At 41.7% G+C, this 26320-nt stretch overlaps 2 protein-coding genes across 3 annotated transcripts; both read right to left on the minus strand.

Moving 5' to 3' along the window:
• Nucleotides 1–249: 249 nt before the first annotated feature.
• swap70a (switching B cell complex subunit SWAP70a) lies at nucleotides 250–9255 on the minus strand. Its single transcript, XM_005936486.3, has 12 exons — nucleotides 8768–9255; nucleotides 6583–6723; nucleotides 4944–5117; nucleotides 4634–4858; nucleotides 4200–4346; nucleotides 3977–4085; nucleotides 3609–3790; nucleotides 2798–2905; nucleotides 2214–2380; nucleotides 1766–1964; nucleotides 1162–1258; nucleotides 250–490 (listed from the first exon to the last, which is right to left on the minus strand). The coding sequence occupies exons 1-12, from the start codon at nucleotides 8861–8863 to the stop codon at nucleotides 372–374; spliced, it is 1764 nt and encodes a 587-aa protein (XP_005936548.1). The 5' UTR covers nucleotides 8864–9255; the 3' UTR covers nucleotides 250–371.
• A 1903-nt stretch (nucleotides 9256–11158) lies between these two features.
• Nucleotides 11159–26254, minus strand: ipo7 (importin 7). 2 transcript variants are annotated; one of them, XM_005936488.3, is made up of 25 exons: nucleotides 26047–26254; nucleotides 23729–23810; nucleotides 21287–21440; nucleotides 21022–21180; nucleotides 20772–20928; nucleotides 20565–20654; nucleotides 20375–20469; nucleotides 19885–19969; nucleotides 19637–19771; nucleotides 19302–19401; nucleotides 19135–19211; nucleotides 18893–19009; nucleotides 18474–18563; nucleotides 18194–18359; nucleotides 17945–18105; nucleotides 17242–17370; nucleotides 15416–15482; nucleotides 15173–15298; nucleotides 14990–15087; nucleotides 14776–14871; nucleotides 14374–14594; nucleotides 13410–13618; nucleotides 13104–13310; nucleotides 12877–12993; nucleotides 11159–12251 (listed from the first exon to the last, which is right to left on the minus strand). In XM_005936488.3, exons 1-25 carry the CDS (start codon nucleotides 26128–26130, stop codon nucleotides 12154–12156), a joined length of 3120 nt encoding a protein of 1039 aa, XP_005936550.1. In that variant the 5' UTR covers nucleotides 26131–26254; the 3' UTR covers nucleotides 11159–12153. The 2 variants fall into 2 exon arrangements, with proteins under 2 accessions (XP_005936550.1, XP_005936552.1); XM_005936490.3 differs by lacking the exon at nucleotides 26047–26254 and adding an exon at nucleotides 25596–25735.
• Between the last annotated feature and the right edge of the window lie 66 nt (nucleotides 26255–26320).

Consider the following 26320-nt stretch of genomic DNA (forward strand, 5'->3'; position numbering starts at 1 on the left):
GTCCAGCGGTCTGAATTGGAGTCTTTGTCTCTGGGGCCTTATGCTTGAAACTCCTGCTCTACAGGATGCCAGTAATTTGCAAAATAAACAAATTAAAAAGTGTGTTGTAGAATATATTTAAAATGTCATCATTTGCAGTTAATGGTACTGGATACAGTCAAATTAATCTGGATTTATCTGTGAAATGGGCCATTACCGTCAACATTTGTGTCAATTTGTGAGCATTTTGTTATTTTTATTGTTTTTTAGGTATATGATTACCTGGCCTCCAAAAAAAGGCTATCACTGATAGGGTTTCTTATACAGAAACTAGCAAAGCAGTGAACAGTCGGGTGACTTCGGACACAAACACTGAATTATCCATGTATAAATCACTGAGTCTGAGCTCCCTGGTTCTTACGCTCCTGCCACAACTTCTTCTTCAGATCCAGCTCCGTGTCAGTGAACGATGCAGGACCCCAGTTAGTGATCCTCTGCGGTTCTTTGTGACCTAAAAGAGAGGGTCAAAAGAGAAGAGATGAAAAAATTACAGCGAGATGTACTGACAAACCGATCGCTGGTGTTCCTCTTTTTTTTCTGCCGAGTAAGAGAAAACATTTGTGCCAGGGGCGTCAAACTCATTTTATACAGCTTAGTGTGAGCTTGGCTCTGCTAGTCTGTTGCATAACCACTGAATGATTCCTCTTTCTGACAATGGGCTTTCAGAAAATATTAATGAACCATCCATTTACAAAACTGACAAAGAGCAACCTGAGATTATTTCAACAACATTTTTTTAGTGTTTCGACATTCAGTCCACTGACACTACAAATAAATGCTTCTGTTATAAATCGAGGGCTCCTTGGCTAAGCGGCTTTAGTTCGGTGTGGTCTGGCATGCCGCGGGTAATTTTTTTATTACCAAGAGTGCCGTAAAACTGACAACGACTCAGACCTCTGGCTCGGACTAAATTAACAGTTCAGAGAACCATTCTCATAACACGACCCATTCTTAATGTCTTGTCCTGCTGCAAAACACAGAGAAGAGTCCCCAGATTTTTCCATACTTCTCTACAATGCGAGAGCTCGCCAGTCATTCATCAGGCTGGACTGAAGTCTTAGACGATGCTGCCTCTGGCCGGTGCAAATGGAAATGAAATTTATAAACGAAGAGCCCTCCTACCTGGCTGGATAAGACGCACCAGTCCCTCATGCTTGGCCACCTTGTCTTTCCAAGTCTTAGTCTTGTTAGCTGCTCGCTCAAGTTTCCTCGTCACTTCCTGTATGTGAGGTAGGAAAACAGAGGTGTTTTATACGATTAACTGTTTCTGTTCTCATAAAAAAGATTTTCAAGTGAATCTGTTTTTTTGTTAGGAGACAGAGTTCGAGATGTGCATGTGCAGAGGAAGGAAAGTGGATAGATTGTACAAAGGATGTTGACAATGGGGCTGCCAGGCAGGAGGAAAGGAGAAGGAGACCACAGGCAAGAATCATGGAGGTAGTGAAGGAGGGTTGATGTGACAGAAGAGAAAAAGAGTGATCAGATGGAGGCAGGTGATCCTCTGCGGAGACCCCTAGGGGGACCAGCAAGAAGAAGAGGAGGAAGAAGAAGATAATCATATCACAAGCTTTTCCATTTCGCCTTTACTAGGGGTCAAAGTCATGCATGAACATATAATGTAAGTAGGGCATTATGTTTTTTAATCTTATTTTAAAGAAGCTTGATCAGACAGTAAGGATATACACAGTTCTATGAGATACATGGCCTCTGTCTTCTGAAAGCTGACCTCATATTGCTTCACTGCTCCCTGCCGCTCCCTCTGCAGCCTCTCCAGCTGCTGCACGGCTGCTTGCAGGTCTCTCTCCTTGGCCAGATGCTCGGCCATTAGCTCCTGCTTCTCTGCCTCGGTCTGAGACAGCGCCCTCTGCTGCTGCTGTTGGATCCGCTCCAGTTCTGCCCTCTTGGCTGCCTCCTCTTCCAGCAGGCTACACATGAACACACACCAAGCATTCCTAAGATATTGTTTTCACTTTTAACAGACGGACGGATGGAAAATCAAATAAATTGACCACATAACCACAAAGTGACTGAGTTAAAAACTAGTAGGAGCCTTGGTAAGACTTCAGGTCAGTTAATCGGGTTCACAAACAAGGAGCTGACATCACCAGATTTACTTCCTGTATGTATCCACATGCCGTGTAGCACGTGTGTGTGTGTGGGCGTGTTTTCGAGACCTGGCCTGCAGCTTCCGCATGGCCTCCTCATCGTGCTTGGCCTGCCTCTCATCCTCTAAGGCCTCCTCCAGCCGGTGGTACATGTCCTCCAGCTCTCTGACGCGCTGCAGGTACTGCTCCAGTTCACTGGATTTCTGGGCCACCTGCTCCTCCATCTGCTGACGCACCTGAATGAGTCAAGACACAAACACACGCACAGTCATCCACATTTTTAATCAATGGGCTCTTTCACTCAGAGCAGTTATCTACACGTCAACTGTTAGTATGCTCTACTGCAAAACAAATAGTCTTTTATTGCTCTACAAAGGCATTTGTCTGTCTTGTTTTTCAACTTGGGGGGATGATTAACTTGTTGGCTCATCTGACACTCAGACAAAAGATGAGTCAGCATCCTGCGATGGATAATTTGAGCTTTTTTAGCCTTTGTTTCCCTTAAAATACAGACGGCTTAATCAGACACTCAAAACCAAGAGACAGAAAGTCACCGTTTACTGGACACATTTCTTTTTCTTCTTACTTAGAAAAAAAAATACATAAAACTGTGTCACAATGCAATCAGGTGTTGTGAGAGGCACACTAGTTACCATCTTCTCTCTCTCCAAGTCCAGTCTGTAGCGATCCTGCAGATCTAACTGAGTCTGCTTCCTCCTCTGCTCCTCCAGCGCCGCTTTAGCCGCAGCCTCTTCCATCTTCTGCAAAACCCCCAAAAAAGAGGAAAGAGTTGCTCGACTGGAAGCCACATTAGCCTGCAGGGAAGTTCTTGACTGGTTTTACTTAAAGCTGAACTTCACACAAGTAATGCTAGCATCTATTTCTAGTGCAATTAGCGATAGGTATATTTTGTTAAGTAACACCAGGGTGTGTTTAGCAAAACAATAAAAAAAAAAGAGCCATCTGGCAGAGTAAAAGCAGAAGTGAGAAAGTATAACTTTTCTAAAGTTCTAAAAGAATCATACGCCCAGGCCTGCTGCTGGATGCAGGTGTCCATGACTGACATGTTCACAAACAGTAGTTTGCATAGCAGTTTTGTTTCCCTTTTTCACTGTGAGTGTCACATTAAACTCTCTGTGTTCTTAAAAAACAACTGAATACATGGAAATAAATAGGAAGTGGACAGCACCATGATTTTCTCTGGAACTTAGGTTACACTGTAGCAGTGCTTCAACACTTTTCATTCTCTCCTGGATTAGTTTCAGGACCCCAGAAACAACCCCCCAAAAAAGAATCTATGTAGCATGAAAAATATATGAAATATATATTTTGTTAGGTTTATAAAGGTTTAAATCTTCTAGACTCTGTTCATTGAAGAGCAAATGTTACTGTAACCAAGGCAGTCATAATTCTTCCTCCCACATGACAGCGCTTTTAGAGTTTTTAGTTGACTTAAGCACAGACAATTCTCATGGCTTCCAGCTCTCTCTGTTTGCTCTCATTGGCCGCCTGGAGTTGCCTCATCCTCTCTGCCAGGTCGTCTTCCTCCACCTGCTGCCTCTGCCGGAGCTCCCAGCGCCTGAGCCGGGCCTCGCGGTGAGGAGACAGCAGCCCCAGCCTCAGCTGCTGGATGCACGTTTGAATAGCTGCCACAAGACAGAGTCACCGGCTGAATTATTCCCACGACATTTAGTCATTATGGATTTTACGTTGAGTCAGACACTGACATTCAAAAATTCAGAGGCAACATTAAAGAAAATGAAGAGACAGTGATGATGAGACCTTTTTATGATGAGGAAATTACAGAGGGCCGGAAAATGATGAGTCAGTACCTTGAATCCATTCCTGCTTCTTCTTTTTATCTGACGCGCTTATCTCAAAGCTTTTGTCAGCACACTTTATAATAAAAAGGCATTTCTTCCCTTCTTTATCTGGCAGCGACTGCAGGAGAAAGAAATATTAGTCGCTGCTATGAAATTTCATCTATAGCGTATGCTCATCATTTTAAAGTCTTTCATTTAAGGAACATGTAGGACATGCAGCTCAGCTGTTTACCTCCACACAGCAGCTTTGGTCCAGAATTATATCTCCTTTCTTCTCCTCGAGATCCTCACACACATAGTACGACAGTGAGGTGGGTCGGAGGACAAACCAGCGCTCGGTCCAGTTCTTCCTGACGTGCCCTTTTTTCATCATGTATCCCTTCAAAACACAGTGTAAGAAAGAACATATGAATACAGTAGCTACACTGGAAAGGTTAAAAAGTCTCTTGCAAAGGGCTGTCAGGGAGGGTTAGTGTAGCCAGAGGTGCAAAGCCACCTAAAGAATAATGCAGTGAGAGATGAGGGAATTTGCATTGAGGAAGCTGACATTTTTATCTCAGTGGCAGCAAAACCGTGAAAGCTCACGGTTCAGAGATTTTTAGATGGGAAATCTGAAGCTGCAAATATGAGAAATATACAGAATAACAGATCAACATCCTCTCTGACCTCCTTGAGAACGTCCAGTATGAGCTCATTGAAGACCTCATTGATGCCCATGGACAGGATCTGGCGGTTTAAACCTTTGCTGAAGTAACCCATTCCCACCAGCTCAATCAGCTCCCAGGCAGTCAGGAAGTTTTTCGAGTTCTGACGCTGCTTATATTCTGCAAAGCTCTCTTTACTCCAAACAGTCCCCATGGCTTCCGTGAGCTTTCGCAGGAAGTACTCGATCTAAGGAGATATGTAGAAGCTTTACTTGAAGCTCAGAGCTTTGGTAGAGGGAATGGTAAAACATTTCAGACTACGGGATCCTCACCTCTTCCATGACGATGACTAGCGGGTATCTCTCCTCTGACAGAAAGTTGAAAATGCACCACACTTTGAAAGCGTCATTATCTGAGATGAGCAAATGTTTTGTGTGCATATTTTTCTTGTAACAAAGTGTCCAGCACATCCTGTTGAACTCCATTATGTCGAAATCCCCACATACCTGAGATTAAAAATGCAGAATTCAGTCAAATTCAAAGTCAGAAGCACAAAGGATCAAGGGTTTCGTGTTTACAAATGCTAAGCAGGAGACTGCTTAGAGCTTTCAAAACCTCGAGTCTGCAGGATGTGAGGTGCAAACGTGATGTAATTAAATGCCTCATTTTTATTCAAGTCAGAGCCTACGAGAGAAAAGCGAGAAAACAGAGAAAACAGAGAGAAACAAAGCAGTTTCCTGGCTCGGTTTTATCAAACTTTTATAAAATGCACGTTTGTCGTGCGTTTGCCGCTTGCTAAGCTGCAGAGCGAAGACACAAGGATCCACTTGTGCCAAGAGTATGTGAGGATGAAACTCATTTTATTCACAGATTTCATTAACATTCATTAAACCATTATTGCATTGATTAAAAACAAAACGAAACACATTGCTACTCTGTGTGCACTGAGCAAAACAGACCATGATTAGTCATCGTTTTCAGTGCCACAAAACCGTGTGTGAAGTGTGTGTTGGCAGGTTTTTACTATTTTTATTGTGTAACTGACTACTTTTTTTTTTTTTTGCGTTTTTAATTTTCGTCCTACAAAGCCTTTTGAGGATTGTTCCTGGCAAAGTGTGATATCCAGTGTAAATAAAAGCTTTGGCACTTCTTAGTGTCGACAACACGATGCATCAAAGGGCCTGTTTGCAGTTAGCTTTAAAATGCATGACGGGTAAGCAGTTCACAAGCGCACAGCATCAAAGACAATGAGCAATGTTGGGGTGACACATTTGACCATATGTTCTTTGCAGACATGTCATGCTTTGAGATGTATGCACATGTACAGCAGCTTATTAAGATTTTAATTTATTGCATGGAGGGCCTTCAAGCTGGTGTTACGTGAGCAGTAACAAAATGTGAATACAACTTATCAGCTGGACAGCTTGGAGTCACGGGTGTAAATGACTATGTGGAGCAGATGTTTGCTGGTGAGACAAATTTTAAAGTGTAAACAAGGTCAAAAACTGCTGAATACTAAGAATTTGTATCATCAAACAGGATGACGCATTTGTCATCCGAGTCTTGTCTCAGAAGTCTCAGCATTCTTGCACAAGATGCTAAAGCGAGTGAGTCAGAAACCCGTCATGTTAAAGTGAACACTGCATATTCCAGATTTTTTATTTTGGTGCATTGCTGTCTTGACAGGAGAAGACAGTAGGGAGAGAAAGTGAGGGCAAATGATGCACAGGAAAGTGGTCTGGGACAGGCTTAAACCCAGGAGTCTGCAGAAGCCTCACCTGGTTAAGCCAGGTGAGCTATGGCGCCACCCCGTGATCAGCTTGTGTTCACAGTCATTGTTATTCAGCGAGCACTGAGAGAGTGTTAACATGTCATAGTGTTTAACTGACCAACTTCTAGTTTTCACATCTCTTAGAAGTCTCAAGTATCCATACTGAGAACAACATTTGAACCAAGGCTCTTTGCTCCCACCTTGTCAAGAATAAACCTGTTGAGGTAAGGCATGTAGCCCTGGTTGGAGAGAGGCCCTTCATCGTTATCTTTGAAATGCTCTTCAAGGGCCACAGGGTCATGTGGGATCTTCATCACTGTGCACAGATTATGAGACAGCACCTGAAAAACACAACAATAAATGGACAATAAACAAAGGAACAGATGCTGCCGGGCTTTCTTGGATATTTTTATGGCAGTCTTGAAAAAAAAGTTCTCCAGGTTTTCTGAAGGTCTTTGGACATTTGCTGCTTTTTCACTCCTTTTTCATTAAGTCCTTGTATGAGACAATTTTAAGAAGAAATTTTTGTTTGTTGTTGTTTGTTAAGCCACTTACTGGTGACACATGACTCATTCAAGCATAAAGAAGGCTCTAAACTCGATGTGTCGTGAACCACTGTTGTGTCTACACCTAACAGACAACTTAGCAAAGAACCCATTTTAAGATAATATCTTTAAGCACTTTGTTAATAGCTCCCTGTCAGTGCCAGACCCAAAAGACTATCTACAGCACATCAGTATCTGAAAGTCATGTCCTTAAGAGAAAAGAAAAACTCCATTCTAGACCCTTTAATTGATTCTTCTACTGTTTCCTGAAGCCTCATCAGAAATGGTGTCAGTGGACGGGTGGATATCAAGAAGCCGTTCTTAATGAAGGCAAACTACAAAAAAGTCAGTGGTAACAGATCTTACTGAGCGATGAATCCAGATTTGAAATGTATGTTTCAAACCATCATCAGTATGTATGGAGGAGGCAAGGGGAGAGAGGTACAACAGTGAGTGTCTACAGTCATCTGTAACACAGGGTGGAGGCGCTGTCATTGTGTGAGCTGCATTTATCAATATAGAAAAAAAGCACCATCAAATTTGAATCTGTTACATGCAATATCATCTGGAAAGCATCTGATTGGCACTGGATTAATTGTTCAGAATGACAATAATTTCAAACACAATGCCAGTGCAGTAAAAGCACACCAAGGTGGTTATGCTTGGATAGGATAGACACAGTGAAACACTATGAGTCATGGACTGGCCTCCCCAGAGCCTAAACCTCAACATTTTTAAAGCAGCGTGGGATCATCCTGACAGAGAACAGAAACAACGAAGAGCTTTAATTGTCCTTCAAGAAGCCTGGAGAGCTAGTCCTGAAGACTTCGTAAAATAAATGGCAACAAAGCTGCGTGAGAGAGTTCAAGTCCAAGACGGATATTGACTTTTAAGTTTGTATGAATTTTATAAAATGTTTTTGCTTCCTATTCCGCATTTCCACCTATCATTGCACACATTTCAATAAATCGCTCCACCTATTTCCTATTTTCCTAGCAAATACAAAGATGAAGGCCAGCTTTTGGACAGTACATTACCTCAACATATGTCAAATTACACTTCCTCAAAATAACACACACGAGGTTAAATTAAAGGTTAGGCTTGGGTTCACTCTCGCCGTTTTCATGTTTGCAGATATGCATGCAAAACACTTCTAACATTTACAAGCACTGCTGACCAAGCGTTAACTCCAGTTCTTGAAGATGAATGTTCACTCCTCAGAACAAAGCTTGTCCCTGGTGATTAGTGCGACTGCGTTAATGCACCAGGGTACAAAAGGTTTTACGGCTTCGTGTGAATAGTTCAACAAGCAGTGTGTATAAATACATCTCCATAAATAGGGACTTTTTCAGTTTTCCTGGCTGTGCTGCAGTGTCCATATGTTAGAGATGAAAAACCCTGCAGGAGCCTTGAAGTCAGACAGTGTCTTTGTCAGGCTGGGCAGGCAAACAAACTTAGGCCCAGGCTGTCATACAGTAAAACACCACCTCTTTCTACAGTGGAGCTGTCTGAAACTGGATTTTCTTTGACAGTATATGTTTATGATAACATGATTATATGTTTAAGCCCACGTTTGTAACAATCCCTGCACCCAGCATAATTTGTGATTGAGGGAAACACGTATAAAATTGAGTGAAAGTTCACGGATTTACTTTAACTAAGTAAAACCAACTCAGCCGCGTTTATCACACATAAAGTCAGAAAAAAAAAACAGTGAATACAGGAAGTGTCATTTATTCAGCGGTTACGTTACTGAGTAAAAATAACGGCAGAGTTTAAGTATTAGTGTCCTGCAGAAGAGGCTCTGAACTGGAAGAAGAAAAAAAGAACCGAAACGCACCTTTAACTGAGACTTGGAGACTTTTCCACGCTGATCCACGTCCAGGGCTGTGAATGCGTGCCATATGGATTTCAAAAGCTCCTCTCGCAGCCACATTTTGTCCCTCAGCAGCACCGCAGGAGGTGTCTGTGTGTCTCTCCGTCCGTCTCCCTCTCTGCGTATGTTTGCGGGTTTGAAACTATCCGCCTCTCAGAGAGAAGCGCTGCGCTAGAGGCGCAAAAAAGGGAGAAGTGTGATAGCGCCACATGTTGTTTAGTTTTTTTTATGCGTCCCGCTGCTAGTGGAAGTTTGTTCAGTTGACCTGAGTAATTAAAACCAAGTAACACGTCAACAGTTTATTTAATCATAAGTAACTTTAAAGTGAGCCTGCTATGCTCTACGTTGGTGGGTGTTTGGATTAAATGTGGTCGTTCATGACTTCAAAAATCCACGTGAGACAAAAACGCACACTTCAGGCTGCTTTAAACACTTTTAAACATTCTTTTTCCAGTCTCGGCTCTCTGTGATGTCAAGAAGAGCCGTTATCCCTGATATGGTGACGTCAGGGGCACAGCTCTGACCTTGCTCCTCCCGCCTACTGTCCAAGCCTTCTGTTTAACATGTGCAGCCAGACAGAAGAGAGCTGGCTTGTTTTTAACTAAAAATAAAATTAACCAATTTGGCCCCTTTTTTCTAATTGTTAATGATTTGTAGAGTGTCCCAGCCGCTGGATTGGGAGCATGCTGGAAAAGGTTTGAGAGCCTAAAGGAGGAGAGCATAACCTCCACTTCCTAGTTCTACATGTTATAACTGCCTACCTGGACTCGGTGCTGCAATTTGATTCCACATATACTTCTGATGGTATACAAAAGCAGGTCAAGTTATTGGACGTTCATACTGACCACTACGTGAATTTTTTATCTCTTCATTATGTTGTGTTATTCTAATTTGTGTTGAAAATGTGCTGGTGAGGATGACTCCCCCTGCAGACCAAATCTACTTATTCACATGTGCTTGATTTCTTAGGTTTTACACCAGATGCTCTTCCTGATACAACCTCAAACAGATTTCTGTCTCCTCCTGGGATTAAACAGGCGATCTTTCATTCATTAGGTAAGTGTAACCTGCTACACTAACTCAAATCTAGCTAAGGTTACAGATAAAGTAACCTGAACCCAAAATAATACTTCAAATCCAGGCAACTTCGAGGGCAACGCTCAAGGACGTCTTCAGAGGTTACTCCAGTATTTTGTTTTTCACATGGGGTGACCTGAACTACTCAAGGGGTTAGGGGCCTCAATAATTAAGATCATTTTATCAGAAATAAATACAGAATTAAAAACTTGTTTTGGGAAAACAAAGCAAAAGAAAAGAAAAACAACAACAGGTGTGATTTCCCTCCTCTAAGAGAGGGAATCTAAAATAATTTTGTAATGAATACTTGTTTTGGAAAGTGTTGAAAGAAGCATTTAGATACAAAGAAGCATAACCACCCAAATGAAAATCAAATAACATAACAAAATTTGTTACTTTGTAAAAGTAAACATAAAGTATATTTACTTTTACAATTAGTTTAATATGTAGCTACACCATTTTTTGGCTTTAGTCCATAATATTTACACCTCATATTTATCTGGATCTCATTTTTGAGTTATTCTAGTTGCACGCCCTCCAGTATTACAAAACTGACAATAAAGTTGACTTTGACTTTTGGGTAGCTTAAGCTTAACAACCTAAGCGCTCGAAACAGTTACTGGAGTACAATGCCGCCCTCCAGGATTTAGTGGGGAAAAGCGGAAACGAATAAAAATTTACTCAAGTAATTGTACTTAATACACCACCTCTGGTCCAAGTTGGTGCTGTTGGACTGTATCTGACAAACCTTATCAAATAACCCACTTTCTGATTTGCTTCATTTTACTGAAGGTAAGATTTAGGGAAATCAGGTGTTACAATAAAAACACAAAACTTCTTAAAGGAAGCTAATTCACAATCCTGTAGACATCCAGAATCTCAATAAAGACCTCTGCAAAAGTAACATTTTTACCAAGTTAACAATTACTAAAGCTAAGAATATTGGCTTTTACATTTTTATTATATTTTTGCAAGGTCACAAAACCATTTCAGTTCATCCCCCCCAAAGTATAGTTTTTATTTTTGCTTTAGTTAAGTAAAATGGGTTTTTTTTCACATTTGAGTTACCTAGGATAACCTTGTTTGAGTGGTTACCAGAGCATCGTGCACATACTTAATTTAAAGAAAGAAAGATCTGTGATCACCTGAGAGCGCTGCTTTTTGAAGGGTAGTCATCCAAGGAAAAAAGTTTAAAGTTATTTACTCATTCGTCATGAAACGCATTTCTAAAGCAGGTAAAGACACGAGCCTTGATAAGGAGACACTCGTCATCATGAATTCCCTTATCTTTTTTGTTTTTTTTTAATATGTTGTTGTATATATAGATGGTTCATCCATACACCAACCAAAAGCTTGAGACCTTCACGATAAGTCCAATTGTACATGCTTCAAAGATGTATCCAACTGCACTGTCAGTGCTCACACTTGTCCTGCAGCCAATAGTGAACACCAAGAGCATTCTCTTTTCCTGAAGTCGCCCACTGATCCCCTCTGTAACCAGATTATTACAACCTGCCATTACAGAAATCACTTGCAAAGTAACAAAGTTACAGCTGTTTTCATTTTAAATAGTTTTCAATTTAAAAAAAATTTGCAGTCTGATACAGAGGGCTAGGAGACCTGAACAATATGAAAGTGCTAGTATTATTAATTTACAGAGATCAGGCATCACATAGTGCTATGAATTATCCAATATGCTACATATGAATACAGCTGTTGATACCTTACAAATGCCTCTGGTTGCTTTTTTTCAAGGCTACTTGAAAAATAAACAATAACCTTGGCTTGTATGTACATAAACATGAGTTTTGTTTATGCTGAAGATAACGTTGATTTCACCACTACCAGAGGTATAATCTTATTAGGCCAAAAGGCCATGACAGTGATAATGAAATATTTAGTCCCATTATCAATTCTAACGGTTAATCCCCCAAATTTTGTGTAAGTGAGAAAAAAACAACAAAAAACATAAAGCCAAAAAGAGTTGCTGTCATGGTATCCCCCTCCACGCTGGGCTCCAGAAGACAGCGCTGTTCAGAGCTTCTTCATCATCATCTCCTGCATCGTGCTCAAGTTCTTGGTTCGTTTTTCCCCCCAGCCACTTGTTGCAATTTGGTGCAATTTCCCCCATTTGACAGATTGAAGAATGACTGAGAAGAACCAGTTCTGGAACCACTACTTAAGGGAACAACACAAGCTTTTTTTTCTTTTTTTTTCTCTTTTTTCACTTCACTACAATCAGTCACGGAGTAATAAAAAGTAGAACAGATGACTCAATTCATTCCTGGAGCAGTGCCTCCAAAGTTGAAAGTAGATGGCACCACTGGCGCTGTGAACTTGTATCCGCCGTGTTTCTCGATCATCTTGGATTCTGTAATAAGATGGGCAATATATTTTTTAATAAAATCAAACAGCAGAAAACAGTTGTTTGCTCAAGATTTACTGCTGTCCAGCTATGCAGCTCACCCAAAACAACCAAGTAAAATCTTTATCTTTTTACCATGACAGGTACCTTGATTTACTCCCACTGGGCAGCCTTTAATATTTGTTTATGCATGCCTATTAGGCCCCCATGAAGAAGGAAAAGATGGTCTAACCAAAGAAAGTCTGGAACAAACTGCTTGGTCCATTATCAAAGCTGCAATGGCGAGGAAGATCCCATTTATTACTGAAGTGGGATTTTAGACATGTTTTCTTTCGTGTGGCAAGCGTCTTTTTTTTTTTTTTTTTTTTTTAATTGTTGTTTTTTTGTCTTTTTTTTTTTTTTTTTTTTTATGCCTTGCATTTCTGAGCCAATAATGGCTTATTTCAGTATATCAGTCTGAAATGCAATTAGATGGAGGCAGTGAATGCTAAAGTAGTTTTTATTACAGGTACAACTGCATCAACAACAATGAAAAAGAAAAAGCAGCACATACAAAAGCACTTTATTTTCAGACTTTAGAGCACCACAAGATTTAAATTGGCAAACTTGGGTAGTCTTAGCCGGGCCTCACCATGTGCTGCCCGTCTCTGATCTGCAAGTGTGGCGATGTCCTGAAGCTGTTTCCCCTGTTCCTCGTCGAGGGATTGTGTTAGCGCCTGGTACCATGCTGGGTCACGGTTCTGGAGATCTGCACCACATTGAGGTGACATCAATTAGTGAAAAAGAAAAAGAAAAAAAAAAAAAATACACATGCATATAGTGGTTTGTTTTTAGGCCATCAGTAGCTTGTGGTCTTACTCTGTAGAATGACTTTGAAGATCTGATATTCGTCCACCAAGTTATCTTCGTCATCTACGGCTGTAGTGTAGCCCTCGAGTGCCGTCTCCTCTGCGTCGTCCTCCTCCCAGTCCTCGTCGTCTCCGTCCTCGCCTGCATGCTTTGCCAGCATCTCCAAGTATTCTTGGCCCTCCTCGTCAATGTCATCCTCGTCGCTGCCCAGCTCCGCTATAATTACAGACGTAAGATGACACATTTAGACATTACCTCCCTGATTAACGCTGAACGCTTAGACATATTTAAAATAAATAAATAAAAAAATCTTACCATTATCATCCTCTTCTTCCCCATCCTCCTCGTCATCGTCTTCCTCGTTCTCATGCTCTGCTCGACAAGCGTACGCCCTCTTGAGGCCACTGAAAAGCAAGATGGCTGCTGGAAGAAGCTGGCTGGCCACCTGGTTGATGGCCTGAGGCCTGTGTTCGAGGTCCATGAGAGCACACAGTCCCAGAATGCACATCTTCCTGTCATGGAGGCTGAGAGAGGAGTAAAAGCATTAAAAGGTGCTGAATCTTCTGAGATTCAACAAGGATGAACAGTCAACACAAGATATACTGAGATAAGACGTTTGGGCCAGTCACTTTAATTTTATACTCTAATATTTTCACTGCCAGCAGACAGACTGTTAATAGTGATTTCAAGGTAACCTTTAAATCAACTAAAATAAAAATAGTCAATTCTGGAGAAGACAAATATTTTTCCTAAAAAAGGGTGACTTTCCCTCTTTTTTCCCCCCCCCCACAGTCTTTTCAGTACCCAGCTCCATTAATGTCATCTCAACTCAGTATGAGGGGGGGAATATGCAGCAAAACAAGAACTAACGCAGCCATAAAAATCAGCAAACAGCATCACAGACAGAGCCTGATGCTGCTTGTAGACAACACCGTGATTCATTCCCAGTCTCTTCTTCACAGTGAGAAATACAGCTTATTAATCCAAAATCCAAAGTACCTATACTATTAAAAAGTTCTTTTACAAGATCAGTGACAATCTAAATGGATAATAAAAACTAACATATATGCAGCTATAAAGAAAACAAAAGTGCAGGGTTTTGTTAGAAATGGCCCTAACAACCTGTTTTAAATTTACGAGTAGTCATTCGTGCTGATTAACAGTGATTACTATTCAATGTCAGTTGGGGAAATAAAAGCAAATGGGTTTTGTGCATCTTCAATTGCTAACTGGCGCACACCTAAGCTGCGATTCGCAGTATTAAAAACATCAGTCTTACCCCAGGAAGCAGTCAACGTCTTTCAGCCACTGGCTTATGAAGTGGTTTGTGATTGGTTCTGTGTTGTTGGGAAAGCGGAGATTCTCCAGAGTGTTGAGGAGCAGAGGAGGGCTGTAGTACAGTGCAGCAATGGCCACCTGGAGGCACATAGTCCTCAGCTCGCTGGTCTTCACCTCCCGCGTCAAACGCTCCAATGCAGTCGTCACAAACAAAGGCACAACCTTCAAGGGCAGGATGAAGTTTAAAAATAAATAAATGAACAATAATACAAAAAATCCCAAGCAGGAACTGTACAACAAAAATCTACTTTTACATTTTATTTCACAGCCAAGTGGTGATGCTCTTTTTAATATAACAGCTCATTGTTCTGATGCGTAGATGCAGTCTTTATTTGACACTGACCTGATCAATGCCGCGGCCTTTGCACTGCAGAATGATCACTTCTAGGAGCTTGGCTGCGTGGCACTCTGGGTCCTCACCTGGATCGCCCGTCAGGATCTGTGTGAACACACAGGATGGTTTAACACCAAAATTGCGCTCAGCAACTAGTTTAGCCAGAATATAAAAAAAAAAAAAGCCCATCTCACATTATGTAGAATAAACTGCAGCACCTTACCTTCTTACACATGCTATAGATTATCTCCAGGTATTTAGTGTCAGAGAGGAGGGTGTCCGTATCAACTGTGACATAGTTGTGAAGGAGAGGCATCATATCTGAAAGAGAGACAGTTATTCACTCAGCTGAACAGACAGACAAAATTACACAGGGTGTGAAAAATTCATTGGAAAATCAAAGTACCTGTGAAATAGTCAAAGCCATCCTGCTGGAAGACTTCATACACAAGTGGAAGGAGCTGCCACATCTGCGGTGACACCTGCTGGCAGGTGAGGCTGTGGGCCAAGGACAGGATCTCCTCGTAGAATTCTGGGGGTAAAATCGAAAGTGCATCACTGGAGGTAAACACGATCTGTTTACCACAAAGAGTTTAAGACCAGCATGCGGGAGGAAAGTGGAAACACAGGAAGAACCGGTCTCCCTTACCCAGTACATGCTGCTGCAGCACAGTGCCGATGACCTGCAGGCAGATGCCCTCGAGCTGTTGGATGATCTGAAATAACACAAAACATCAAAGAAAATTCAGAATTCACTTTCAGTTTCACTAAAGAAGATGCAGCTGTTGAGATCAAAACTATATTGCTTTTGCATCACATAAGGCTCTTAAATTTAGCACGAGTAGTAAGTAAAATGATTTAATAGAAAACAGTCTTTTGGATGCAAACCTTGTTATTAGGGGTGCAACGATACTCGTATCGATATTGAACCGTTCGATACAGTGCTTTCGGTTCGGTACGCATATGTATCGAACAATACAAAATTTTTAATTTATTTTATCAACTTTCCTTCTGACTGTGCTGTCTGTGTTGAGCGCTCAGTGGATCTGCGCTCAACAGTGCAGCCTAGGCGGAGTAGTCGAACGCAGATTCACTGAGCGCAGGGCAAGCTAGCGAGACAGAAGTTAAGCTCTCCTTGCAACATGGCAAATTGAACCTCCCCCACCCTCATTCAGATCTGGCGTTTGGAACCATGTTGGTCTTCATGTGAAGCATGACCCTGAAGGTAAGCACGTCATGGACTAAAGTAAAACAGTATGTTGGATGTGCCACGCAATGCTCAATTACATTGGTGGGAACTAGTGTGTTAGCGCAGTTAGCTCGTTAACGTGTTGGCCATTCAGCCCCACGCACGGGGCAATCAGGGGTAGCTTGTTAACGGAGATTTGCCGTGTTGTGGCGTTAATGTCATTTTAACAAGATTAACGCTGACAGCACTAGTGGGAACACAACGAATATGACTGCACATTTACGCCGACATCATCCTAGTGCAAAGACAAGTGGAAGCAGACAAAAACAACAAGCACGCATGCTACAAACTTTACCCGAGTCATTTAGACAGCCGTTAGCACATGATTCTCCTTGTGGGGACCTGATATGTTTAATATGCTGCTGAGAATATAGCCCAGAAGAAGCGGATAGTATAGCTTTTATTTTGGAAAGAGCCATTTCTCTGTAATAAACTCTTTTCCAAAGATGAGTGATTTCTCCATCAGATAGATTTTTTTTTTATTATTTTGTTTCAGCAACATTAAATTTAAAAACTACTTTTGAGTTAAATATATATTTATAATTTTAATAAATGACAAATTAAAAAAGGCATGAACATTTATTTGTATCGAAAAAAATATCGAACCGTGACACCAAAGTATCGAACCGAACCGTGAATTTTGTGTATCGTTGCACCCCTACTTGTTATATGTGGAAATTTGAATTGAAAACACAAATTTCCAGATCCACTTGGAAACTTTGGACTAGAACTCCCCAACTGTACTAACTGTAACCTGGGACAACACTTATCTGAGTCAATACCATCTGTGCTGTTAGGTCCTCTAATGCACCTACAGCCATTGAATTGGTTACATTTCCATTTTCCCAAATCCACAGGTCAAATAAAATAATACCACTTTGGTGCAGCAAAGCAATGCATGTTGACAATCCTGAATTACAGAACCATTACGCAATTTAAAAAACCCAGAGTGCTTATTGACTGAGCAGCAGTAGTCCTGCGTTTCAGCAGACATGGTGGCAGCGTGCCCCGGCTCTATTTCTAGCGTCTGCCTCAGCCTCTGAGTCATTTTGAACATGGTGAGAACAGAGCGTGTTCCCAGGAGTTGGTGGGTGGCTCGAGTGTGTTGGCAGGAACGCTGTAGCAGCAGACCAGAGCCGCTTCCACAGAGGAAGTGGCACCGAGATGAGCGATCAGCCGGGAGGGGTGTACATGTGGGCAGCGGCTACGGTGGCTATGATGCTAACCTCTTTGTGGTCCTCCACCACACTCAGCAGTGTGTCGATGGTGTTGAGGATGCCCATGGCGGTCACAGCCTTGTCATCCCCTCCCTCCTCGTCAGGGCCCGTCTGAATCACCTGGTTGAACGTCATGGCCTGCCAGAGAGCAAACAGGAAAGAGCATTACGACTGCGTCTATGATGAGCAGAGTACTTTCTAGTGAACCTCATAGCAACACATGAATCATCAGGCAGGAGATTGGAGCCTTCATATTAATCACTTCTGAAAAGGGAAAAGCAACAAAAACAGGAAAGAGGGGGAAAAAAAAAAAAGATTTTGTTGTAGCTTTCTGTTAAAAGCAGCAAAGAGGAACCGCAGTCACTTTGCAAACATTCAGCATCAGTCATCAGTGCATGAGATGGAAAATAAAGAAGCTAAAGGGAAGAAAAGTCAGAAACATGACAGGACACTTAATCGCGATACTGATTCTTGATTCTTCCTTTCCCAGGGATATTATATATTTATTAAAAATCAGGCCACTGGTACTTTATCTGTCATGAGAAACTTGCAATTAATCTTCAAATTCTTTAAAAAAAAAACATGAATACAACATTTTTTTCCTTATGGATGACAGCCCTCTCCTCATTTATTGCTCTATAGGAGCAGTTTTATGTGGCATCTTTGTGAGATTATGCCATGACAATGTAGCCTCCATCATGTCTGCACTTACCAAATGCTGTGTCATCTCCACTGCAATTGGAGTGACCTCCTCACTGTATTCACAGATCATCTTCTGTATGACATTAGTGAGGTCGTCATTCTCCGTCTCTCTGACGATGTGCAGGAGTGCCTGCATCACTGGCCGAATGAAGGGGGTGATGTATTCTTTGGCTAAAAACGACACAAGGAAAAATGTTGTTAGATGGGAACTGAACTTTAGTGTTTTAGTATCACAGGCTCCATGAATAGATTATCTCACCCTTCTCCTGATTGCTAATGAGAACCTGTAGGGCGATAGCGGCCTCCACCTTAACTGGCATCTCATTGTCATTGATTAGACAGTTGCGGGTCAGCTCGAGGGCCGTTTGCAGATTCTGGTCATTTTTGAACTTCACCTCGCAGAAGTAATGCAGCACCCAGCAAGCCTATGGGAAAAGGTGGCAGGACCACTGATTAAACACATCCTACATAAAGTTATTCCGTGCTATTATCACACAAGTCTGACGACTGGTGATTATGTGGATTATGTGATCACTTACTCTGGCTCTCATGTATCCCAGTTCACTGCGGAAAAGGGGGAAGACGTGATTCTGCAGCATGAACTCCATCTGGTCTTTGTATATCTTTTTCTGCATAAAACGAGGAAGAAGAAAAAAGTAAGTTTCACGAGGCAATCAAAACAGTTTACACTTGCAGTGGTTTGCAGAAAGAGGATGCAGGCTGAATTCAGATGATTGATAATTACACAGCTTCAGCACTGATATTTTGCCCACAGCTAGGAAAGTATTAAAATGGACTGCAATAAAGTACAACCGAGTAAAGAGCAGTTTTCACCATCAGTGCAATATCTGCAACTGAACACATGAGTGAAAGTGGAACTAAATGTCTTTTAGTTTGTGCCTAGAAAACAGGATTTGCCAGATAAGTGGAGAAAACGGGCCAGTGGAGAGACGTTTACCTTGAGCAGGATTTCAGCCAGAGAGCCTATCATGTGAAGGGCGCCGTCCTTTTTCCTGGGGTCAGAGGTGGGGTCTGTGAGAATCTGGTAGCAGAAGCCCATAGTCTTTTGCAGCACCTAAACAGTAAGAAGAACATTTTATTATTTTCTGGACCTCAAATACAGATTATAGGGATAGTTCTTTTTTTCCTCCCTCTTAAAAGGGTATAAATTTTTAATACAATTAACAAAAATGGCCTCACCTCTTTCCTCTTGTTGCAGGCAGTGAAGAGAAGCGTCTGGGCTGCGGTTGTTGGAGAGATAAAATCCTCGAATACATCTGACAGAGACAGCACAGATTGGAGTAATTGTTAGTCATCACTCATGCATGGACTCTTTTGGATTTCAGGAATTGATCGTCTCAGCTTACCAAATTTCATGCGGATGTACTCGTATGGATCCTCCTGCCAGAGCTCCTCATCGCTATCTGTGTAACACATGAGGGGGAAAACCACGTCCTGAATGATGCCCTGAAAGATCAAAGTCACAATGGTCAGCGAGCATCAACACAGATGTCAGGTTTGTTCTTGGACAGAAACGGTACATCAAAGTGCTCATTGCAATCATTACTAATGGAAAGATGCACTTTAAACTGCAGTTATCAAGGTTCATTCACTGCTCTTTTTCAAAGTGTTCCAGAAACCACTAACAGTCTTATACATAATTGTGAAATATCTAGCACATTTAAGCATTTTGAATTTTTACCTGGATGTGTTGTTTGAGGTTTTTCCACGTCAGAGCGTGCGCTATGCCCTGGTTGATATAGTTGAGCGTCTGTTGGAGTACTCTGGGAGCCACATATTGCTTTTCCTTGTATTGGTATAACACTTTCAGCAGCACCTAGAGGCAAAGTGTGCAAAGAAACTCCTTACATTTGTGGGTTTCACTCCAAAAAACAAAGTTCAATTTAAAAGGTGAGATGCTGCTGCTCTTTCATCTTCCAAAGTTCTTACCTGCTGTGCACCGACTGCATATTCCTTTAGGAAAAGTTCAGCAAACTCTGCGTACTCTTTGGTTGTGTTTCCTGGGCTTCCATACCTGCAAACAGAGTATGAATGTTAAACCGCGTGGCAATCTTTAGGGCTGAAGTATTAAAACACCAATAAATGGCACATTTACAGCCTGGTACAAAAAACTGGTTAGTTTCTTTCCTCATAATAACTGGAGGTGAGAATTTTTTTGCGGGACATTGTAACGCTTAAAGTGAAGGGTGAGGAAGATTGATGTAGCAACACAAGCAGCCCTGGTGACTGCTGTCTAGTAGGATTAACTTATACTAATCCAAGTATAGTTCATCAATGTCGCTTCAAAAATGCTGAGTCCAAACCCAGTCGGTGCGTCTATTTTTATTTACTTTTTTTTTTTAAAAACATGCAGTCTGTGTGTTAAACTTGCTCCTATCATTTGCTGAACAAGTTAAGGGAACAATTATTGGATTTTTACCTCTCAAAGAGCCGAGCCAAGATGTGGAGGGCCCACTTCTTACACTTCCACCATGGAAGCTCAGGCCGCTCATCTTCATCGACCTGCATCGTCTCCTGCAGCACAGACAGGAACCAGTATCGCAGTCAGCATGCGGAGCAGGTAAATGTGAACACCTTGTGGAAACTGGAAATCTTTTTTCCCTACTTACCGGAGGCACATCTCTGTCTACTACCGTCTTCAGGATTTCCATCCACTCTGTCAGGTTCTGTCTGTTGATGAGCTCCAGAGGAAGGTTGTACTGTGGAAGGAGACAAGGAACCAGTCATTTACTCCAGTGTCACCAGATATTAAGATGTGTGTCAAAGAAGGAGAATTAAAAATAAACAATGATTTTGCTGAGCAAACCAAAGAATACCTGGAAGAGGGCATAGAGGATTTTAAAGATCTGTTTCTGTATGAGGACAGAGTCAGTAGAGTGGTCAGAGAGCAGCTGGATGAAGCGTTCTTTCAGCATGGGCATGAAGATGTGCATGGCGGCCACCAGTGGTTGACGCTCTTCTGGTTTCTTGTACCTGTTTCATACACAAGGTCCACAAGCTCAACGTTAGACCCAGGGCGTGTGGTATAAGACCATGTAAAGGTCAACAATGAAAACTCTGACTTACTCGTAGTTTTTGACAAGCTGGTAAAGACAAAGCAAGATGCCCAGCCACCCTGCACTGTTGTCTGACTGCAGGTAGAAGCCAATCTTGTCCACGATGGCCGTCCACTTGCCGGGGTAGTCATGCTTGATCATGTGGTGAATACATGTTGTCAGCTGGACCCTGAAAAGTTCAACAGACAACTTTCAGATTGGGTAACTTAATGCAAGAGTGACAAACTCTCCTCAGCTCCTCCTCTCTCTACTCATCCAGTGGGGTTTGTGGTTACCTGATGCGCTCGGGGGAGTGGATGATGGCCTCCACTATGGTGTCTCGAATGAACTGCCTGTCCTCCTCGGGGATGTTATTAACAGGCGTCTCTGTGCCTGAACCGTCTCCATCGCTCCAGTGCTGGGTTATCATGTTCTTAAGGTAAATCACACCTGGACAGACGGGGAACACAGAGGTTACAGAGGACAGCCCAGAAATGCAACACACACAAACAGTGATCAACATCACAAAAAAAGATTACATTTTAGCACAAATAGTTAGGCAGCTTCCAAATGAATGCACGGAAACCACGTGGAGAATGAAGAAGAGACTTAAAGGAACTCTGTTTCAAGTTTTGCTCCCTGAGGCTCTTTCGATTATCTTTGAGATGTAGCGAAACTGGACTTTTAAGGAGTGTTGACAGCACTTCACTGTATAGGAAAGAGGTGTGACGGGTTTATCAAAAGACAATAGCTAATAGCTTTAACGTAAATGAAAGCAAACTATTAAACTGAAAACATGATTCCTACCATAACGTTTGAGAGACACTCCAAAGACTTATTCTGGGGAACGATATGTGAACTTATGAAAAGGAAACATGGGTATACGATCCCCAGAAAAGGTAAAAGACTATATATCTGCTATCTTAAAATGGACAAATACACAAACTAAGACTTCAAGACACAGACAGATTTTACCAAAGAAGAGCAGTCTCAAATACCAGAAGGAAAAATAGCATGGAAAGCGAGATTTTAAAATCATACTTCTCTTCATGACGGGATATCAAAATAAGCCACCAACTTCATGCAACCCTTAAACTCACACCCATCATCATTATGGCGGCGTACATCACAGCAATGTGAATTGAGCACCAAATAAAGCCTATGCTGCAGAAATAAATTCCCTCTGTAGGTCAGTTTTGAATGTAGCACCAGGGTGTCAGCTGGGTTCACATCTACAGTGTGGGGGCCTCACTATGAGGTTTGTGGCTCACAAGGAAAGGCATCTGAGAGAGCGGAGGTCAACACGAATGCCTACAGCAACTGCGAGTCAATCATAATCCACCCCATCAATGCTGATGGAGCACAGCCCTCCGCCCCCCTTTCACCGATGACTACACTGCACAACAAAGTCCCTAGGAATGTGTCATAAATTAAATTTATGACCACGAGGAAAATGTGTTTACACAATATACTTTCAACCTCTGTATTTACTTTGTAACAAATCTTGAAACACAACTCACGCTGCACATCCTGTCAACACGTATTCAAATACAACTCAAATCTACATTCAAACACGATGCCCAGAGACAGCTGGCTGCCATCAATGCATCTGATCAATCTATTTATGGGAAAAAATTATCTAATAACTGTCAATCACCACTAAAGCAGCGCCACTCATATTTCAAAAATTTAAAAAGCATTTTTGTTGTGTTGGACAGCCTACCAGCATCAAACCAGACAGGCTGCAAACAATAATCTGGCCAACCAAAGTGACTACATGCCAGAACAATAAATCAAGACATTAGTTTGTAATCAGCTTTACTGTTGATATTAGTCCAAAGCTTCTGTACAGTCTGGACCGCAAAATAATGTCTGACATTTTTTTCCCCCTTATGGCTAAAAAAGTAATTTATAATACCTGAGCACAGATCTATAGCAGCTTAATTTGCTGGAAGAGCCATGTATTCTTGGGAGGTGTGTGCACAATAATTAAGATGTTATGTGTGCACTTTCTGTAACAACTCTGGCCCAGATTTTAACTTTGAGGAAGGTGTCAGTGGAGGGAAAGCTCTATGTTCAGAGAGCAGCATTTGACTGAAGCTATATTTAACCAACTCCACGTGTGCAATGCACTTCAGCGTGGTACTTTAGCCTCACAAAAACAAGTGTGAATCACAGATCATCACTTAATAACTCTGTTAAAAAAAAAAAAAAAATTATATAATCGACCTCTTTAACTTGGGAATCGCAGGTAATAGATGTGTTTTCTTATTTAATGCAGTTTTATCCTAAAGTGTAGGATAAAAGCGGTAAAAAAGTCAAACAGTAGCAAGGTGGATTCAGTGCACACTAAGGTTTGCAATAACAGCTTAAAATAAACCAAAACATTAAATTAATTTTCCTGACCAAGTCCTTGAGCACTGATCATGCTCAAGGACTGAAATAAACTGAAATTGAAGTGAGAACATTTTTACAGATGCTTAAAATAAATAAATGTAATCACGTCTTTTATTTGTGGATTTGGTTTCAAGTCATAAAATAGTTTGACTCAGAAAATACACTAAACGTATGAACAGAACATTAAAGCCAATGATGAGTCACTTTTCTTTCAAAGAAAACAACTGCGATTAACAATAATTATTAGCAAAAACATTTGGCTGATTTTTTTTTTGTCGTTTTGTTTTTTTTAAATCCTACGACTGTATAATTATTCGTTTGCTGAGAAAGTTCTGACTCACCTGCTTGCCTGACAGGCAAATCCAGCTGATCAGTCATGGTGACGCGAAGCAGTGTGGACACAAAATTTACCCGGGCGTGACCCTGTAAGCATTGAAAAAAAATTTAAAAAAATATACGTAAGCTGGTTATAAAGACAAAACATCTCCCCTCTCTTTGTTTAAAGAGTGATTATTTGCCTTCATTATTATTAGTATTTTAGACAAAATGGTAGAGCTGACAGGAAAGGAGAGACATAGAGCAGGCAGAGTGACACAGAGGAAATGGCCTGGGTTAGAATCAAACCCAGGCTCCTACAGTAGCCCTTCAGCATACGGGTAGCCCGTTTAACCAACGCCCCATCATCTCTCTTTTAGTACCGTTTCATGTGTGCTGGACTTCAAGTTAGTTTTAATTAATCTTTTTGAGCTGGCATTTAAGCATACTTGAATTGGTCCAAGTCTAACCTGCAGTTTGAGCACACACTATGTACTCAGATAATCATACATCACTGTTGCTGAGTAACTAGAAACAGAAATACACGACTTATTGTTACAAATCTGCCATATTATGATATTTGAAGGATTTTTTAAAAAATAATTTACTACAGGGGGAGGAAAAATATCCCATAGCCAGAGTCAGTTTTACAGCATCAGACAAGACATTTTTCCAACCTAAAACATGATGAAGTAATAATCATCACCAGAACAGAAGCGACATCAGACTGGTACCTGCTAACTTGTACAGCCAAAAAAGCATGATCAGTCTCTGATAAATACATCAATGCCCTGCAGCTCAAGGGTCAATGAATTTGATTTATCTTAAGCTTCATTCACTGTTCAACTGACAATTCTCCATGAAAAGCAGTGAGAGTTTATGACTAAGCAAAGAACCACATTTAGAAACCACAGATTTACTCCATCCTCCTCCAGAAGACATGACTTCTATTGAGAGAAGAAAAAAAAACAACAAAACAACAAAAAAAAAAAACTCCAGGAGGTCCAGCCAGCTTTGTGAAAATACTCCGAGCTCTGCCATTCAAGGGAAGCAACACTAACAACGCTTACGTGGGTGTAAAGCAAAACCTTAGCCCCAAGCATTGCCAATAATACATAACTGAGACATTAGCGCCTGAATAATAAACAAACTCAACCATTTCATTCGGTACGCCCATGCAAGCTAGTGCACTTCCAAACAACAAAAAATGATTATTCCATGTTATGCTTATTGAGTTGGAAATGTGTCCAACTCCATCACTATACGACACCAGTTAGGTCCTCAATGGCACATGAAATTAAGACGCTTTGCAGCAATAACTTTTATTACAAACACCTAAAGCAGTCCAGCAAATCAGTTTGCTACGAAGTGCCAGGGATGGTGGTTTAATTTTACAGGATGGCAGGACTCTGTCCCGCATTTAATCCCCACCAACAAACCAAATACGCTCTCAGACCTTAAAAATGTATCCAGTTGTTTTATACAGATTAATTTCCGTATATCAGAAATAAAACTAATTGTTAGTGTGACCAGACATTTTTTTAGTCACACAGTGCGGATGCTGCCTCGACCAGGATAGTTGCTAACTCTGAACTTTAGCTCATACGGACCTCGGAAAACCTATTTCGTTACACATTTCACGCAGTAGATGTGAAGCCCACGATTCTATAACGGGCGAAGCCAAGACAAACTGTACTAAAATAACCGATTATGTAAATTTTATTGCGTAGTTAAATACTGTGAACAGTTCAGGGACTGCCAGTGACACGTGAGCAGCTGCTATGTAGCGGAGCTACAGCAGCTCATCCAACAAGTAGCGAAGTTAGCTAGCTGACATTAGCCACCTAGCTAGACACCAGTATCCCGCTGTTAAATACCCTGCCTTCCACTTGCCTTGCATTTGGCCGGCCTCTTTTGCCACTCAACAAGCCGCTCGAATCGTTCTTCCGCCGTGTCAGCCTTGAATTTAGTCGAAATTGTACAGAAACGATACGAGCACAGCTCACACTTATAGCTTCGGCAGGGCAACAACCGTTAGCTTCTGTAGCATTAGCGGCACAGCTGGCTGAAGATGAGGCTAATAGTGACGCTGGTTACTGCCACACGAGCGTGTTATCACCTAATCACAAAAAGGACTGATCACATCGCGTTTATCACGCAAAAAACAGAAACTAAAGTCTGGGCAATCAGACAGTCTGCTAGCCGGGGGGGATATGAACGCCTGAACTGCCACACTAAAGGCAGTAGAGCCCAGCCTGCGTGATCGCACCATCTTGATGTTGTGAACGGCCGAGGCCCGACCCAACCAAGACCGCGCCACAACTGCCTTCATCTTAACTTTTACCTCGTTCAGCTGTCGCTCCGCGGCCTCCCGCAGATTTGGGTCCATCGTACCCCTAAGGGCCTCGACCAAAGCGTCGGGATCCATCACGAAAACTCTGTTTACGGCTCGGATTTCAATATATCACAGCTCTATCAATTCCCAGTCACTGCGCACATGGACGCACGGCTCTCCGGTTACCCGGCGCGAAAGGAAGCAGTGAATGAAGTACCCGGATAGATCAGCGCCAAATTTGTGCAAGACGAACTTCCGGTAGCGCCCGTGGAGCTCTGGGAGG

The sequence above is a fragment of the Haplochromis burtoni genome, unplaced genomic scaffold (assembly GCF_018398535.1).
Source record: "Haplochromis burtoni strain Fernald_Lab_line unplaced genomic scaffold, NCSU_Asbu1 Contig_50, whole genome shotgun sequence".
Classification (NCBI taxonomy): domain Eukaryota; kingdom Metazoa; phylum Chordata; class Actinopteri; order Cichliformes; family Cichlidae; genus Haplochromis; species Haplochromis burtoni.

Excerpts from the sequence above, each read along its gene's own strand:
- swap70a (XM_005936486.3), bottom strand. The coding sequence starts at position 8,863 with ATGTGGCTGCGAGAGGAGCTTTTGAAATCCATATGGCACGCATTCACA. Across the intron at positions 3,791-3,976 it reads GAAGCAGGAATGGATTCAAG|CTATTCAAACGTGCATCCAG; the intron begins GTACTGACTCAT and ends GTCTTGTGGCAG. Across the intron at positions 491-1,161 it reads GGTGCGTCTTATCCAGCCAG|GTCACAAAGAACCGCAGAGG; the intron begins GTAGGAGGGCTC and ends CCTCTCTTTTAG.
- ipo7 (XM_005936488.3), bottom strand. The coding sequence starts at position 26,130 with ATGGATCCCGACGCTTTGGTCGAGGCCCTTAGGGGTACGATGGACCCA. Across the intron at positions 23,811-26,046 it reads CGGAGCGACAGCTGAACGAG|GGTCACGCCCGGGTAAATTT; the intron begins GTAAAAGTTAAG and ends CAATGCTTACAG. Across the intron at positions 12,252-12,876 it reads TCAGAGACGGGCAGCACATG|AATCCAAGATGATCGAGAAA; the intron begins GTGAGGCCCGGC and ends ATCTTATTACAG.